Source organism: Martes martes, assembly GCF_963455335.1.
Source record: "Martes martes genome assembly, chromosome: 4".
NCBI lineage: Eukaryota > Metazoa > Chordata > Mammalia > Carnivora > Mustelidae > Martes > Martes martes.
This window is the reverse complement of record NC_137891.1, coordinates 182539818-182556540: the sequence shown is the minus strand read 5'-3', so window position 1 is coordinate 182556540 and position 16723 is coordinate 182539818. Positions and strand designations below refer to the sequence as shown.

General features: G+C 44.6%; 1 protein-coding gene across 1 annotated transcript in view; it reads left to right on the top strand.

The window, feature by feature from the left end:
- VPS13D (vacuolar protein sorting 13 homolog D) overlaps nucleotides 1-16723 on the top strand; it is a 254821-nt gene that overhangs the window by 62798 nt on the left and 175300 nt on the right. The window contains exons 27-32 of the mRNA XM_080800390.1: nucleotides 4084-4294; nucleotides 6358-6529; nucleotides 6700-6812; nucleotides 9182-9394; nucleotides 12617-12882; nucleotides 14240-14373. Of these exons, the coding sequence (XP_080656516.1) occupies nucleotides 4084-4294; nucleotides 6358-6529; nucleotides 6700-6812; nucleotides 9182-9394; nucleotides 12617-12882; nucleotides 14240-14373 (1109 nt within the window). The remainder of the gene's footprint in view (nucleotides 1-4083; nucleotides 4295-6357; nucleotides 6530-6699; nucleotides 6813-9181; nucleotides 9395-12616; nucleotides 12883-14239; nucleotides 14374-16723) is intronic.

Genomic DNA, 16723 nt, shown 5'->3' with positions numbered 1-16723 from the left:
CTCTTCAGCTCCGTCCGTGTCCTTGCAAATGGCAAGATTTCATTCTTTTTTATGGCTGAGTAATGTTGCATTATGTGTGTATGTATTAAATATATATACACGTATATATGTTTATATATATATATAAATATATATATTTACTACCTCTTTTCTTTTTTAAGATTTTATTTATTTATTTTTGTGAAAGAGAGCATGTGCACAAGCAGGGGAAGAGGTAGAGGGAGAGGGAGAAGCAGACTCTCCATTGATCAGGGAGCTGGACACGGAGCTCGATACCAGGACCCTGGGCTCATAACCCGAGCAGAAGGCAGAGGGTAACTGACTGAGCCACCCAGGCGTCCTGTATACCACTTCTATCCATTCATCAACTTGAGGGATACTTGGACTGCTGCCATAATTTGGCTATTGCAAATACTGCTATAAACATTGGGTGCATGTATCCCTTTGAATTATTGTTCTTGTATTTGGGGGTAAATACCCAGTAGTGTGATTACTGGATTATGGAGTAGTTCTATTTTTAATCTTTTAAGGACTCTCCCTACTGTTTCCCGGTGGCCGCACAGTTCGCATTCCCCCCAGCAGTGCAAGAGGGTTCCCCTTTCTCTGAATCCTCACCAACATCTGTTGTTTCCTGTATTGTTGATTTTAGCCATTCTGACACGCATGAGGTAGTAGCTCATTGTAGTTTTGATTGGCACTTCCCTGATGATGAGTTAGGTTGAGCATCTTTTCATGTGTCTGTTGGCCATCTGGATATCTTCTTTGGAGAAGTGTCTGTTCAGGTCTTCAGCCCATCCTTAAATTGGATTATTTGGGGGTTTTTTGGTGTTAATTTGTATAAATTCTTATACTAACCCTTTATCAGATGTGTCATTTGCAATATCTTCTCCCATTCAATAGGTTGCCTTTTAGTTTTGTTGTTTCCTTTGCTGTGCAGAAGCTTTTTATTTTGATGAAAAATAAATTTTTTTGGCCTTTTTGTTTTATTTTTAAATTTATTTTTGTTTTTTAATCATTTTTTATCTTATTTTATTTAAGCAGGCTCCATGCCCAGTGCAGAGCCCGGCTTGAGTCTTGATCTCATGACCGTGAGATCATGACCTGAGCCGAAATCAAGAGTCAGACGCGTAACCGACTGAGCCACCCAGGCGCCCCATTTGAGTTTTTAAATTTATCTCTACACCCATCGTGGGGCTTGAATTCAGGACCCCAAGATCAAGAGTTGCTCCTCCGACTAAGCCAACCAGGCACCCCTGGCCTTTTGGTTTTTAAATGTATTCTGGGTAGGTGATGGGTAGGATAAGTTATAGAGGGAAACAGAATGTGATTCGCCACAAAAATCCATCCAGTGTGATCAGGCTTTGAGAGATTGGGACACTCACTGAGGAGGCTGTTGCATGTCTTTTGTTCTATGCAAGGGCTAACTGTACCAGGTACTATTTACTCCCTATAGTCCCTTGTGGTCCTAGAGGTGACAGGAACGTGTCTTATGGTTGGATTGATGGTTAAATAAATGAGATTGTCCTAATCATCACCACACTGCTGGTTGTTGAACACTTCCTGTGTGCCAGATATCATGGCACGTTGTTCCATAAATCATTGGATTTCACCCCACAGCACCCCTATAGAGTTTCATTTTTATCCTCATTTTACACACAAAGAGACAAAGACTTAGAGAGATTAAGTAGCTTAACTTGCTCTGGGTTGTGCAGATAGTAAGTGGCAGAGTTGGACTATGAACTTGGGCAGTTTGACCGCAGAGCCAAATCCTTACCCTGCGTGGTTCTGTCTATCAGTCTCTATAGGTACTGGGTGTGGAACATGGGGGCGGTGCGCACACGGTGCCACTGACACTTGTGACCTTGGGCTGATGCTGTGAGGACAGTGATGAGTAGGAGGAAGGTAGGCAAATGCCTCAGAAATGATTTGGGATGTTTTAGAGATCAATAGAAAGATCTCTCTCCGAACAGTATTTCTCCTTCCGGTTTGCTGTTTGTTTCTGGAATTCGTTTGTGATTAAGATGGGATTAAAGTAGTGGTTTGCAAACTGCTCTGTGTATCCTTAGGCTTCCGTGATGACCCTAAGTAATCTCTGAAGCCCTTTACCCCCTCCCCTACCCCCTTCTACCAGATCAGTTCCACTTCTGTCTCTTCCACGTGTTTATCAAAATAGTAAAAAACAAAGAACTGCTATATTTCTTTATTTAGTGTGTGTGTTTTAACGTGTATTTATTTGATCACTAATGAGGTTGGATATATTTTCATATACATGCTGGGATGATTTTCTTTTAGCAGTAGATCACCTATCACATTCCTTGCCAATTTTCCTACTCACATGTTCTTTTCTTACAGATTTTTTCAAATCTTTGTAAAGTGGGGGTATTTCTCTATTATCTGTCAAATATATTGCAATTTTTTCCCCAGTTTCTCTTTTGCCTTTTTTGTTCATGATGTTTTCGTCTTGTACAACTCTTTAATTTCCATATAGCTAGATCCATGGTTACTTTCCTTTGTGTGTTCTGCTTCTGATAACACACTCAGAAACACCTTCCCTGTGTTTTATCATCCCATGGGACAAAAACCCTTAATTATTTTTAAAAATAACCTAAGAATTATTTTGTTACATTCCCCTTCTTCCCACTTACCTCAAAAATTCCCTTTTGGGATTTTGATTGGGATTATATTAAATAAACATTAATTTGGTGGAGAATTTATAAATCTACAATTTTGTATTAGAATATAAGCTTCATAGGGGAAAAGATATTTGTATGTTTTGTTCACTGCTGTATCCTGGAATAGTGTTCTGGACTGAGAAAAGTGGCACAGAGTAGATGTTTTAAAAACATTTGCACAAATGAGTTTTAAGTCTGAAAACCTGACATATCAGATGCGGGCTGAACGCTGATGTTATAATCCGGCTCTGCTGTGTACTACATGCTGTTGGACACGGCTCCTGCCACTCTGCATAGGAGATGAGAGGCGCCAAGCAGGCCCCTCGATGTGGACATCGTGAGATGTTCTGGGAAAGATGGAATGGTGCAGGAAGAAAGAACAGAGAGGACCCAATCGAGATCGAGAGGGGAGGGTGATGCCATAGGTAAGGCTGTTCAGGTAGTGGAGGGCTTGGCAGTTTTGGGGAGACAAAGGCCAGTGAGCCTGAGGCTTCAGGAGCAGGGTGGAGAATGGCTTGAGATGAGGTTGGAAAAGCAGGCAGTGGGCCTATGCAGGGTTTTATAAGGATTTAGGGGGAGTTTATAGAAACAACTTTGGATTAAGCATAATCATTAAAGCGTAGGAGGAAGAGAATGTTACGGTCTCATTTATTTTTTTAAGGATTACTCGGGTATTTTGCGGGCAGAATGGTTTTGTGAGGGCCAGAGGGAATGGCGTAGGTATACTGGGGGGCAGTTTCTGGGGGGCCAGGCAGAATGACGGTGGTTTGGATGAGATCAGTGGTAGCGGAAATGATGACATATTTGTTGGAGAAAAGAATTTCGGTGCTGGAAAACTTTGTAAGCCTTTGAGTTGCGTCCTCTCTACATGAGACCTCTACAGGATATCCCTGGGAGGGATGGCTCTCCAGTCGTGTCGGTCATAAATCCTTTAGGCTCAGCTCATGTCTCAGGACAGTAGCATGTGCGTGTTGCGGAAGGGGAGCAGATGGGAAGGGTCCAGCGCGAGGAGTGCCGCATAGGGGGGCCTTGGTGTTGGAGTGGATACTTTTGGACACTCAGGTTTTTGAAGGAGACAGTTCCAAACGTTTTCCAAAGACAGAATGAACTTTGTTTACCTTTTTAGTTTTGTTCAAGGCTGGTCCACTCTGGGTCTTTTTTTTTTTTTTTTTTTAAAGATTTTATTTATTTATTTGACAGACAGAGATCACAAGTAGGCAGAGAGGCAGGCAGAGAGAGAGGAGGAAGCAGGCTCCCTGCTGAGCAGAGAGCCCGATGCGGGACTCGATCCCAGGACCCTGGGATCATGACCTGAGCCGAAAGCAGAGGCTTTAACCCACTGAGCCACCCAGGTTCCCTCCACTCTGGGTCTTACTTTCTTCATTCTCTCTCTTTCCTTGGGTCCATGTAGAAGACCATGTCTGCCTGCTGGATTGCATTGTCGTGGACCTACAAGACATGGACATCTTTGCTGCAGAGAGACGTCCACGAGAGTATTCTAAGGCCTCAGATGACAGCAGTGGAGATCTGGTGTTCCCTTCCTATTCCGTGCGGCAGACAGGAGGGAGTCTCCTAACTGAGCCTTGTCGGCTGAAACTGCAGGTGGAAAGGAATTTGGACAAGTGAGTGGTTTACATCTGAATAATTGTCTGTCTTAGGTAGTATCTTAATAACTTGGCAATCAGTGCTGTGAAGGTAAGTTTGGAAGAGAATAGGTGTTCACTTATTTCTTCCATGTAGCAAATGTTTATTGAATCCCAGCTGTGTGCTAGACGTGAGGGGTACAGTGACGGGAAGAAAAACCTGTCTTTATGGAGCTTATGTTGTGTTGATACAGGGATATAAGAAGGCAAATTAGAAGGTGATTGTAATTTAGAGTTTGACTCAGTGTTAGAGACTGTGTTACGGGGTTGCCCCTGGGGTCTTGGAAATGAAGACGAAGGGGCACGAGTGTAGCATGGCTTTTGGTGGACGTGGGAAGCTGGTGATGCAAGGAAAGTATTTTGGAAGAGGTCACGTTTGGATTATATGTCCCAAGCACAGTAGATTCTGGACCTGGTGTTGCTACTTAGCCCGGAGCTCCATTTAATCAGAATAACTGTTGAGCTGCCGTTCTGCCCATTTCGCTCCATTAAGCAATCTGAAAGTACTCCATAAAGGCTAATGAGCTGACTCTAATTTACCTTTTCATTGGCCTCAAGCACGGGATGCTCATTTCTGCAGTTTAGAGCATCGCTTCATTGTCATTACTGCTGTGGGATCGCCCTGGAAACATCTTAAACATGAATGTTCCCAGACCCCACCAGAGACGAGCGGAACCTGGGTCTCAGGGCCGAGCCTCGGGTGCACACCCCCTGGTGTGGCCTGGGGACCATGAGCCTGGACAGGAGCTGCTGTGCCCCGTGTGTGATCGCTATCTGTTTGGGGCATTCGTTTTGGAGAAAGCAGCAATACTTGGCGTTTCTGTGACAGGCAAAGACGGTATGTGGCCGTCAAGTAAGGAAGGACGTTCTCATTGGCAGCATTTTGGCAAGCAGTCTGGTTACTTGTGGGGAGTGCAATTTTAAGCTTCTTTGGCCACTCCCTTCGGGGTTCTAGGGTTTGGGAGAACCGTTTAATGCTCTTTTTTATTTCTCTCTGGATTAACGACACTGACACCGTGTAGCTGCTCTCTCTGGGATGTTTGCGTTTTATTCTTACTTGTTATTTGAGTGCTCCCTGGCTGGCACTCAGTTAATGCTTGGCATGGGCTCTCTCTGGTTTTCCTGGCCGAGCAATGTTAGGAGGAGCTTCGTTATTTAGAAATGGAACACTTTGTTTTCTTTTCAAGTAATGCTTTACCCCCCAAAAAACATGGTTCGTTACTCTGATTATGTAAACTTGACCCGCTTCCCTTCCATCCGTGTTTATGTGCAGGTGATTATAGCGTCAGCCCCGACAGGCAGTGATAACTCAGTACGAGAGACCCTCTCAGCTGCTTGCGCCACAGAAACAGGGAGCTGAGAGGGTGCCCGGTAGTCCCTTCCAATTTTTTTTTTTTTTTTGGGTAATAGATTTTCTCTGCAAAGTTATTTTTTACATTCTCCTTCGAATCCCTATCCTCTCGGTACTCCGAGTGTGGTGTCTGCAGCATCCATGGGGCCCACTTCTCCCTGGGAGGGTGGGGGGCAGCTCTTCAGTGTGGGGACGAGGTATGCTACCCCCAGATCCGGGCATCTCAGCCCTACTCCTGCCCGTCTCAGCAGAGATAAGTGACGGATTCAGAGTTTATCCTGGTGTCCCATCTGGGCTCCGTCTGAAACCCTGGTGTCTGCCTTTAGTTATCACAGAGTCTGAAGACTTAAGTGAAGAGCTCGCCATTTCTTTATTGCCTCCCACTAGAGCTCTTTCTGGGTCTCATGAGATCTTTTTCCTTATTAATCGATTACTTGGCTAATTTGGATCTGGGGACGTTGTTAAGTGCGTATTTTGAGAGGAAAGGGGCTCTTTGTAGATGACGCAGGACACTCAGTTGTGCTTACCTGGTTTGTTTGGAGCCACGTGAAAGTTTTATTATCGGAAGTTAGAAACAGACTGATGGATAACGTCGGCGGGCACATTTAGCTCCTTCCTGTGTTTGGGTGTGAGCTTTGTCAGTGTTAAGTTACTGATTTGTTGGCCAAAGTGACTTTTTTTCTTTCCTCAGAGAAATAAGTCATACTGTGCCAGACATTTCTATCCATGGCAGCCTCTCCTCAGTCCACTGCTCCCTGGATTTGTCCAAATACAAGCTGATCCGGGGTTTACTGGAGAACAACCTCGGAGAGCCCATAGAGGAATTTATGCGGCCTTATGATTTACAAGACCCAAGAATTCACGTAAGTGAGACCTCGCGCCGTCCTGCAACTCTTAACTCTCACAGTCCCAGCCGATGGCCACCTCGTGCGTGGATCGCTCTCCCTCACCTGCGGAGAGCAGGTGGGACGACAAGCAGATTCATGTCTTGGCATTTTAACCCCCTTTTCAGACTGGCGTTTTCCTCTTGCAGACTATTCTCAGTGGAGAAGTGTACACGTGCATGTGCTTCCTCATCGATATGGTGAATGTAAGTCTGGAGCTGAAAGATCCCAAAGGAAAAGAAAGTACTGGGTCCTTAGCCAGGTATGACTTTCACGGTGCTGGTTGATGCCTAGTGACTGACAGGACTGTAGCAGTACTGCAAACAGTACTCATATTTCGCTTTAGCGTAGAGCGGAGGTTGCAGAACGGTGGTTCATGACGGAGGTGGTCTGCACAGTGCTTTTTGGTTGCTTTTTCAAAGTTTAAATTCATTGCTTTATGAGTAAAGAGACAGGTTATTAGGACGTGTCAGTGACCTCCACACCTGGTGGTGAAATGGTTGCATTTGAAAGAGCTGCAGAAATTAATCAAAATTTTCCTAAGAGTCTACCGGCATTGTTTTTTTTTTTTTTTGTTTTGTTTTCACGTCAGCACTGTTCAAAAAAATTGGACAATCGACACACAACGTGATGTTAGTTTCACATGTACAACAAAGTAATTCAACTTCTCCGTCCATTTTGCTGCACTCGCTGCGAGTGCAGGTGCCATCTGTCACCCTGGGACACTACTATGGCACTGTGACTGTATTGCTTGTGTTGTACTCTTGGTCCCCGTGACTTATTCATTCCATAACTGGAAGCCCGTACCTCCTGCTCCCCTTCACCCATTCCCCTCCCCACCCTGAATCTACTGGTGTTTGGAAGTATTGACTCCAGACCCGTAGTTACGGAGAGCTCGTACTGCTGTTACTGGTACCTGTGGAACGCGCCTTTAACGTCGTGCGGTTTCTGCTGGGAGAGACACAGCAGCCAGTGCAGTTGTGTGTGAGTGGCAAGGAGGGGGGCACAGTCCAGAGAGCCTGAGGTGTCATAAGGCGGAAGGCTCCATTGGAAAAAGTCATATCATAATACACTCCTAGTGTAATCTTGCTGCTGTGCTATGTCATCAAAGCTTAAAATAATAATAATAAATAAAAAGTGCCACGGGCTGGAGGGGGGAGGGTGAAAAAGAAGTGACAGATATGCAAGACACAGCAGGGATTGAGAAAAATGAAGACGTTTTCCTCCTGATGCTATGTGACCCTGGTGGCCCTCAGGCTGCTCTGCGGCCACAGTCACTGCGGCTGACAGAGCAGCCAGTGTCTCGATGTGGCAGCAAGAGAGACGAGAGTCCCGGAGTGGCCTTGAACTCACCTCACGGAGTTCGAGCATCGTCCCACCAAGTGCAGAGGGGTCCGAAGTACAGGCTGGGGGTGTCTGCCAAAGGGGAGACCCAGAGCTGGTTGGGGAGCAGCCCTGCTCACTGCGTCCCCGGCCAGCATTTAAAAATTGGGGGACTTGGCATAAAAAGTTTGGATTTCAGCCTCTTTTGAGAAGCTGAAAGCTTTGACGATACTGGGCCCGTGTTTTCATGGAGGAGCATCTTGGGCTGCCTTTAGATAGGGCGTGTTTTGCCTGGTGATTCACTTCGTGTGTCCATCACTTGCATGGTCTGGGCATACCAAGAATTTGTGATTACTGGTGTGGAACCCTGACGACTGCGTTGTGTCTTCACACCTGATAACCTTTTCATTTTGATCTCTTGACAATCATGTGAGGCTGAGACTGGGCAGATATGACTTCTGTTTTCCAGATGGACTTTTTATCTAGTGTAAGGTCATATGGCTGGAAAAGTGGTTATGTATTTGAAAACAGGACTTCAAAGTCTAGAAATTTCCCTACTGAAACACTCTTTTTTTCCTTGTCTTTCTGTCGACAGTCCATCCTGGCCTCTATCTAACTCAGTTGAATGAAACATGGTATAATGAGGCTTGGGTCCCAGATAGTCTTGTGAGTCAGCGGTTTTTTTCTGATGACTAGCTATGCCCTTAGTTTTTTATAAATTGAAATAATTCTGTATGCAAGGTCATGATGGTACTGAGTAAATTATGAATTGCACATTGTAGCTTCCTCTGTTATTAAAAAAAAAGGCAGTATCAAATGCACTTGCTCTTGGTGGATCAGTTGCATTATTTCTCTATATGAGGAGTGTTATTTGTTCTGGTTGCTTCTAGGAAACTATAGTAGTTATATAACAATTTGGCAGTCTCTGGAGAGGGGATCCTGCAGGAAGGCTAGGAGTTGACAGACGAAGGTCTAAAGAGACCCTTGGCATCCCTTGGAGATTGTTAAACGGGTATAACCTTCTCATACTTGAGATGAGAAACAAGAATGCCGTTGCAGCCAGAGAATAGTAGATAATGTTATTCCTCATGGAGTTCCTATGGACAAGGTCATCTTCCTGGAAGTGAAAAGTAAGAGACAGGGGCCAATGGCGCTAGATCCTTTTTGAGGAGTCTGTTAACAAAATCGGAGAAAGTTATTCCCCTTCATAGTTCTCACGTATACTTAAGACTTTGTTCCGTTGTCTTGAACTCAGATAATTTTGTGAAATGGAAGAGTTTAATATCTTGTCTGCTTTTTCCCTTTTAGATTCGACTTCAAGAAATGTAAATTGCTCTATGAAAGCTTTTCCAACCAAACCAAGTCCATTAACTTGGTTTCCCATTCCATGATGGCTTTTGACACCCGCTATGCCGGGCAGAAGGCCAGCGCTGGCCTGACAAATGTATTCAGCTGTATTTTTCAGCCTTCCCGGACCAGCAGCACCACCCAGGGATCCATCCAGATGGAACTGCATTTCAGGTAGTGGATCCAGACCCTGACTTTGCATTTCTTTATCAAGAAACTTCTTTTTGTGGCCAGTGGGCCAAGGCTCTGTCGGCTTTAGAACGTCACAGGACTGAGGAGTCACTGGAAAGATAAATAGAAAACGGCTCTCCAGCGCCGCTCACAGCGCAGTAACTCAGTGCTCCTGTCACCTTGCAGTTGCCTGTATTGGCCAAAAGATGTCTCTGTTGCCTTAAAAAAAAAGTTTAGAATTAGACCGGAGTCTTAAACTCAATCTCTCTGTGGACTGTTCTAGTATGTAGAGCAAACAGAGGAAGGAAGAAATGATTCTTGTTTAAGGGGAAAGAAGATGTTTGGTTTGTAGAAATTATAGGCAGGAAGGTGGTTTTGACTTGAATTATTGCTTTGTCTATGCACGTTTGCTAACCTACTTCTCCATTTAAACGGGGCCTCTTTGAACTAGATTATGTTTTTCTTTCTGGTATTAGGCTAGGAAGCGGTGTGCATATAATGAGTGTATGTTTTGGAATTGTACCGATGTGGGCTTAAAATCTCGATCTACCACCTTTTAGCTATGTGTCCTAGGACCAGTTCAACTACTTTGACCTGCAGTTTTCTCCTCTAGAGGGTAGAAGGGGATGAGTGTGCCCACCTCACACAGTGGAGGCAGTAATTAAAAAAGTAACGCTGGCCTGTTGCTTGGCCCAGATGGTAGTTCTTATTGTTATTACCGAGGTAGCGGGTGTTATATACAATATACCGCTGTGAGGTTTTATGGCTAAGGTGGGAATAGGCCGGAAAACCGTGAAAAATTAGGTTTGATCTAAAATCCTCCAATGCAAATCCAAAAGGAGACCTTTGGAAGAAATGTCAGTTCTATTCTATTAGTGCTTAATGTTATCAGATAGGCCGTACCTACGAACTAGTAAGTGAAAGGGCTGGGAAAAACTTCATGGGCAAAAAAAAGATGAAGATTATTCTTGTCTGCCTATGCTTGAATGTACCTGATACTTCAGTGTGCTGCGTGGTGAATTCTCAGGGTTGAGATTTCTTTTAGGGAGAGGTCATGGTCATTCTCCACATGCCTTTAGGAAGTCTAGCAAAGTAGATGGTCAGATCTTTGCCTGAACTTTTTGGATGTTCTGAAATGAGAGTGCTCATTGCCTCTAACTGTGGGCCTTACCACGAGCCATGCACTCTCCTTTCTTTGATACTTAAATCCTCCCGGCAGGTCTGCAGAGCGGGTGGGTGCCTTCTGCCCAGTTTTATAGTGGCAGCAATAGAAGCTAGGAGGGCACTGAACGCCTCTCCAAGGTCAGGCGGTGGGTGAAGGACATGCTCAGGACTCACACCGGGGCCTCTGATCGCAGCGCCCATGTCGCTTCTGACAGTCCTCAGGTGTGGCCACTGCGTGTCTCGTGACCTGGCTGATTGCAGTCAGATACGAGGCTGGCTGTGATTTGCGGTTCTTTTGTTTGAAGATGTTTATTTGAGCAGGAGGCTTCCATATATTTGGTCCTTCTGCAGAAACAATTTCTTTTTGGGTTTGCTCTATTATTATTGCTCTAGCTTCCTAATCTGTCAGCTAGTTGTCTCATCGATCGTATTTTTAATACACAAGGAGCCTTGGAATATCACTCTGTGTATATACTGGAGGTGTATAATTTCTGGGAGCCAAAGAGTAAAGTCTCACCTTGGTTCTTGTGAACAGAAATACCATTGTGAGGGAGAGGGGGTTAACATGTTCTCTTGATTGGAACTTTTGAACGCTTTCTGTGTCTCCAGAAGAATTGCTCTTCTGTTGGGATTTTGTGTGTCAAATATAAATCACTTCACAGTGTTTAAAGGCTTGAAATATTTTCCAGAAAAGGGTATCAGGCATACTTTGACTTTTCAGTTAGTGCATAACTCTGACGATCTATGTTCAAAATGGGGTGGAAACATTTTTACCGAGGGCAACATTTTTTCTCTAATACAAAAGAGTAAAGTGTTTCTGTGAAAAATGCTGTGTCTGTATGAGGGAGACATGCCTCACTGTGCCCTTTCTGCAGAGGCAGTGAGCCAGGTTTAGGAGAAACAAGAGACTAGAGAGGCCAGACTTAAAAACATCTCAGAATCAGTTTTTGCTGAATAGGAGCCCCTTTTGGGGGAGGTAGCCAGGTACGTACGTGTAGTAGCTGGAGCCCCAGAGTCACTTCGGGGCTCACAGAACAAAGTTCAACCCAGAAAACCATATAAAGGTATCCTGAGCCCACTTTCCTTCTGTCCCACCCATCTCTGCCCACTCATATTCTGGTAGGGCCACACCAGGGTTTGAGACTAGGCTTGGGGTCCTCCATGGGTTTTCACCTCAAATAGAGAATTCGGGGTAATCGGGCCTACAAAACCGGTATTGTCTCTCCCCCTCCCCCAACTCCACTTTTGGGTGCTTGGGGTTATGCCCACATATAAATGTCATTTTATTTGTCCTCCTTCTCAGGCTAAAGATCTGGGCTGTCTGGTCGGGTCCAGTTGGCGAATTAGTACTATTGTGTACATTTGATGTTTGTAAAGAAGTGATCCCAAACATCAAAGAAAGGGTGCCTCAGTGATCTTCTCGAAATAGCCTGTAGGGAAGGAACTGACATTTACCGAACACACACCTGTTATGTGCCTGGTGCTTTGTCTTTTACCCTGTTCATGTTTCTCATTTTATAACTGAGGAAACAGGCTCAGAGAAGGTAGGTGACTTATCCAAGATAACACAGCTTGTAAGTGACTGGATTTGAGTCTGTGCTCTTTCTACTGCACCGGGATTTCTCGGCTTCGGCACTATTGACGTTTTAGGTTAGAGACTTCTGGTTGTAGGGCTGTCCTGTCTGTTGTGGGATGTTTAGTATTATCCCTGCCCTCTGCACTCTAGATGCCCATAGCGAGCCACACCCCTGCCTTGCGTTGTGACAAACACAGACGCCTCCAGACGTTGCCAGACATCTCCTGTGGGACAAAATCACTCCTGGTTAAGAACCGCTGGAGGACACTATACTGCTTTCTTACAGCATAAAAATGTGATGAGCTTTTGAAAATACACACCAAGTATCTTATTAGACCAGTGTTCAGAGTTTACTGATACCCAGAGCGGTCAATTTAAAAAATACTGGAAAAACACCTGCCCAAGCTGAGTAATATACTTGCAAGTTAATAAAATACATTTCTCCTTTCCTGTTTTATTTTTTTGTTAAATCTTTTTCCTTGCAGATCTACGAAGGACTCGTCCTGTTTTACGGTAGTTCTCAACAATCTGCGCGTGTTCCTCATCTTTGACTGGCTCCTGCTAGTCCATGATTTTCTTCACACTCCCAGCGATATTAAGAAACAGACTCATGTTACTTCTTCTCGCCACCGTAACGCTAGCAGCGAATCTGCTGTAGTTCCCAAAACTGTGAAAAGTGGAGTAGTTACCAAGCGGTCTTCCCTTCCTGTGTCCACTGAAAGGCACCTGGAGGTCAAGGTCAACGTAACAGGTGAGCCTGTTGTCGTAGGTGTGTTGTAGGTGTGAGTCACTGATTCTCAGTCTGAATGGTAGGCTCAATATGTGTCTTCTAGGACGATTTTTCTGTCATCTCTGTATCTTGATGTGAGCACGTACACATTTGCAGACCAACGAGGGTCGGAATTCTTGACCTTCATTTTCTGCTGTGAACTGCGGGCTCCCATTCAAGGCTGCAGGGTTCTGGGCGCTCGGCTCCACCGGCCCATGGCTCTTGCCCAGCTTGAGCGCTGCCTGGCCACTGGTCTTTTCCCCGAGTGTTAACTCTGGCTTCAGTTTTCTGTTTGGTCTTTAGTGCTCCAGCAGATGTGCCTTACTGAGTTCAGGCAAATCTGATGTGTGAAAATTGCAGGATAAATAAGTGAGGGGATCATTATTTTCTTTGCAAAAAGAATATGTCCCTTTACAAACAGATTTCCTGTGGTTTTTGTTAACTAGCGAACTCTCCTGGTAGATCCGTATGTATTTGTGGATCTACTGTCGTGTTGCTGACATAGCCCAACTACCGCTCAGGGATTTGGAAGAAGTCGGCCAGCACAGTGCACTCAAAACAGATTTAGTTTCCAAAGTTCAGTCTAAACAAGGGGTTTGATGAAAATGAAAAGTAAATTTGCCATGTACAAATGAGTAGGAAACTGTCTATATTTAGTGATTTCAAAAAAATCTACGTTAAATTAGTGTATGTTCTTTGTAAACCACTTGAACAGCTATGTAGATGATGCCGTGCCTCCCACTGCCCAACCAGCATGAGGACGTGTGTCTATTTCTGGGTTTTTAAAATAGGCCATTGCTTGGAGAAGGGGTGATATCCCGGGCTTCTGAATATCTCATAGTCCTCCCAGGAGACTTAACTTAAAAATACATTCTACAGATTTTTTTTTTTTAAATTATTCATTTGAGAGAGAGAGAGTGAGCAAGCCAGAGCACAAGGGGGGGAAGTGTGAGGGGAGGAGCAGAGGGAGAGCAGGGAGCCTGATGTGGGACTCTATCCTAGAACCCTGAGATCATGACCTGAGTGGAAGGCAGATGCTTAACCAACCTAGCCACCCAGGTGCCCCCTTAAAAAAATACATTCTAAAGAGAGAAGAGAAACTGCATCCCAGTCCTTTCTGCCTGGGCAGTGCTGTTTTGGCTCAGGTGTGCCTGGCCAGATACAGAGAATTTGTTCAGGCTGGCGGTAAAGCCAAGTGTCGACAAACATCCTGGAGAGCAAGTCTTGCTGGCTAATCCGTCCCCCCACCCCCCAGTGTAAATGCATTGCCTAGTTTGCAGCAGCGTGGTGTTTTCCAGCTTCCCAACTTTGGCTTGGTTGACAATGCTGTCCTTTCCAGGCACGGAGTTTGTGGTCGTTGAAGATGTGTCCTGCTTCGATACCAATGCCATTATTCTCAAAGGCACCACAGTGCTCACCTATAAGCCCCGATTTGTCGATCGCCCCTTTTCAGGGAGTTTGTTTGGCATCGAGGTAAGAAGTCTATGTGTCGATCAAAACACTCAATGTTTGGCTTAAGAAAAAAGCATTTGGAAGAGAATTTTACCTGCTCGGCTTTCATTAGGGGAAACCATTGATGGAGCTGGTGCTCTCTGGCCCCGCTCTCTTTGGTTTGTCCTCAGATCTCCCAGGTTATCCTTATATGTGCAGTCAGTCCTCCAGTGTCAGGCTGTAAAAAATGCTGAGAGACGGGACTTCTGGGTCTGACATAGTCCCTTCCTCGAGAAGTTCAGCGAGACTCTTCCAGTCCCCAGTACTCTGCAGGCCCCTGCTGTGCCTTCAATGGCAATGCGTCTAGCCCTGGAGAAATTAGTCAGGGTGGGCAAGGGGTCCTCATTTCCCTGCGTCCCCTTCCTGGCATTGAATTGTCATCTCTGTGAAGACCTAGGGCTTTGTGGTCTTGGAAACTTGTTTATACGAGCTGTGAAGGATTTGATGCATTATCCTTTCAGGAATATCTCATCTGTAGAAGGATATCTCTGGAGAGGCATGCCTAACCCAGCGGAGTGAGTCTCTCATAGTGCTGCTTGAGGCTGTAATTTAATCTCATGAAGGAGATACTTGGCGTTGGAGTGGCCTTCTGTAGCCTGAAAATTACATGATGCAATATTGAGTAAAAACTGCTTTGTTTCTTTTAAGGTCAGGGGCCGTGGAGAGGGAAGGAGAAATGAGGCAGATTATTATTTCTATCAAGTGTTCTTAATCCACTGATCTCTGCTGACGTTCCTCTTGTTATAATATTAGAATATTCGGTCCAGGTTACTCATCATTCCCTTTATGATTGAACTTTTCGTGCCCTATTCTTTCCAGTCGTATTTCAGAGGTTGAATGAACAAAACTTTTTTCACTGTCAGCAGCATATGGCACTTTTTTTTTCTCTCGCATCAGATATAGCTGACTATGACCTGTAGAGATTTCACTTCTTGATTACTTATTTCTCTCATGTCAAGAAACCTCAGTTTGAGGGGAAGGATTTACGTGCTGGTGTGATGTGAGCTGATCATGAAATTGTCGTCCTTTCCCAGCCTCTCCAGTACTAGCTTTGAATGGAAAATGTTGGTGATTGATTAATGAACTGTCAGGGACAATTGAGTTTTGTGTAGCAGAAGGCCCTGAAGAAAAAAGGAAAATGAAACTTCTTTTGCTCTAAGTCTTAGAGAAACTATATTATTTGAGATTCCTGGAAATTCCTTTCAGTCTTGTTCCTCAGGCAGCACAATTGGATCTGAATTTTAAGACCCCTCCCCCTGCCTCGCGGGCCCTCCCCCCCCCCCGCCCCCGCCTTGGTCCATCACTGGGGCAGAATTTATAAAGGAAGCCAAATGAGTTGATTTTGACTATGGTAAAGGAGCTTGGTTTCACATATTTTCAGCACTAGAAAATGCCCTCCATCCCCCCACAAAGGGGAAGAAGGGAGAGCAACATGAATGCTTTCTTCTATACTGTTCTTTTTTCCTTTCTTTTTTCCCAAAATTTTGTTTAAACTCTACTTAGTTAATACACAGTGTAATATTGGTTTCAGGAATAGAATTCAATGGTTCATCACTTACACACAACACCCAGTGCTCATCAAACCAAGTACCTCCTTAATGCCCCTCCCCCATCCAGCCCCTCCCCAACCCACCTCCTTCCATCAACCCTCCGTTTGTTCTCTATGGTTAAGAGTCTCTTATGGTTTGTTCCCGTCTCTCTTCCTCTTCCCATATATTCCTCTGTTTTGTTTTTTAAATTCTACATACGAGTGAGATCATATAGTATTTGTTTTTCTTCACTTAGCATAGTACACTCTAGCTCCATCCATGTTGTTGCAAACCACAAGGTTTCATTCTTTTTGATGGCTGAGTAATATTCCATTATAAATATATACAGATCAAGATCTATATATCTATATATATCACATTTTCTTTACCCATTCACCAGTCAATGGACAGTTGGGCTGTTCCCATATTTTTTTTTTTTTTTAAGATTTATTGAGAGAGAGAATGAGCAGGGGGAGGGGCAGGGGGAGAGAGAGACTCCTCAAGCTGACTCCATGCTGAATGTGGAGGCTGATTCGGGGCTTGATCCCAGGACCCCGAGACCATGACTGAGTCAAAATCAAGAGTCCGCTACCCAACCGACTAAGGCACCCAGACGCCCCTGGCTATTGTTGATAGTGCTGCTGCTGTGAACATGTACCCCTTTGAATTTATGTTTTTATATCCTTCAGGCAAATACTTAGTATAATTGCTGGACCGTAGGGTAGTTCTATTTTTAATTTTTTGAGGAACCTCCATACTATTTTCCAGAGTGACTGCACCAGTTTGCATTCCCACCAACAAAG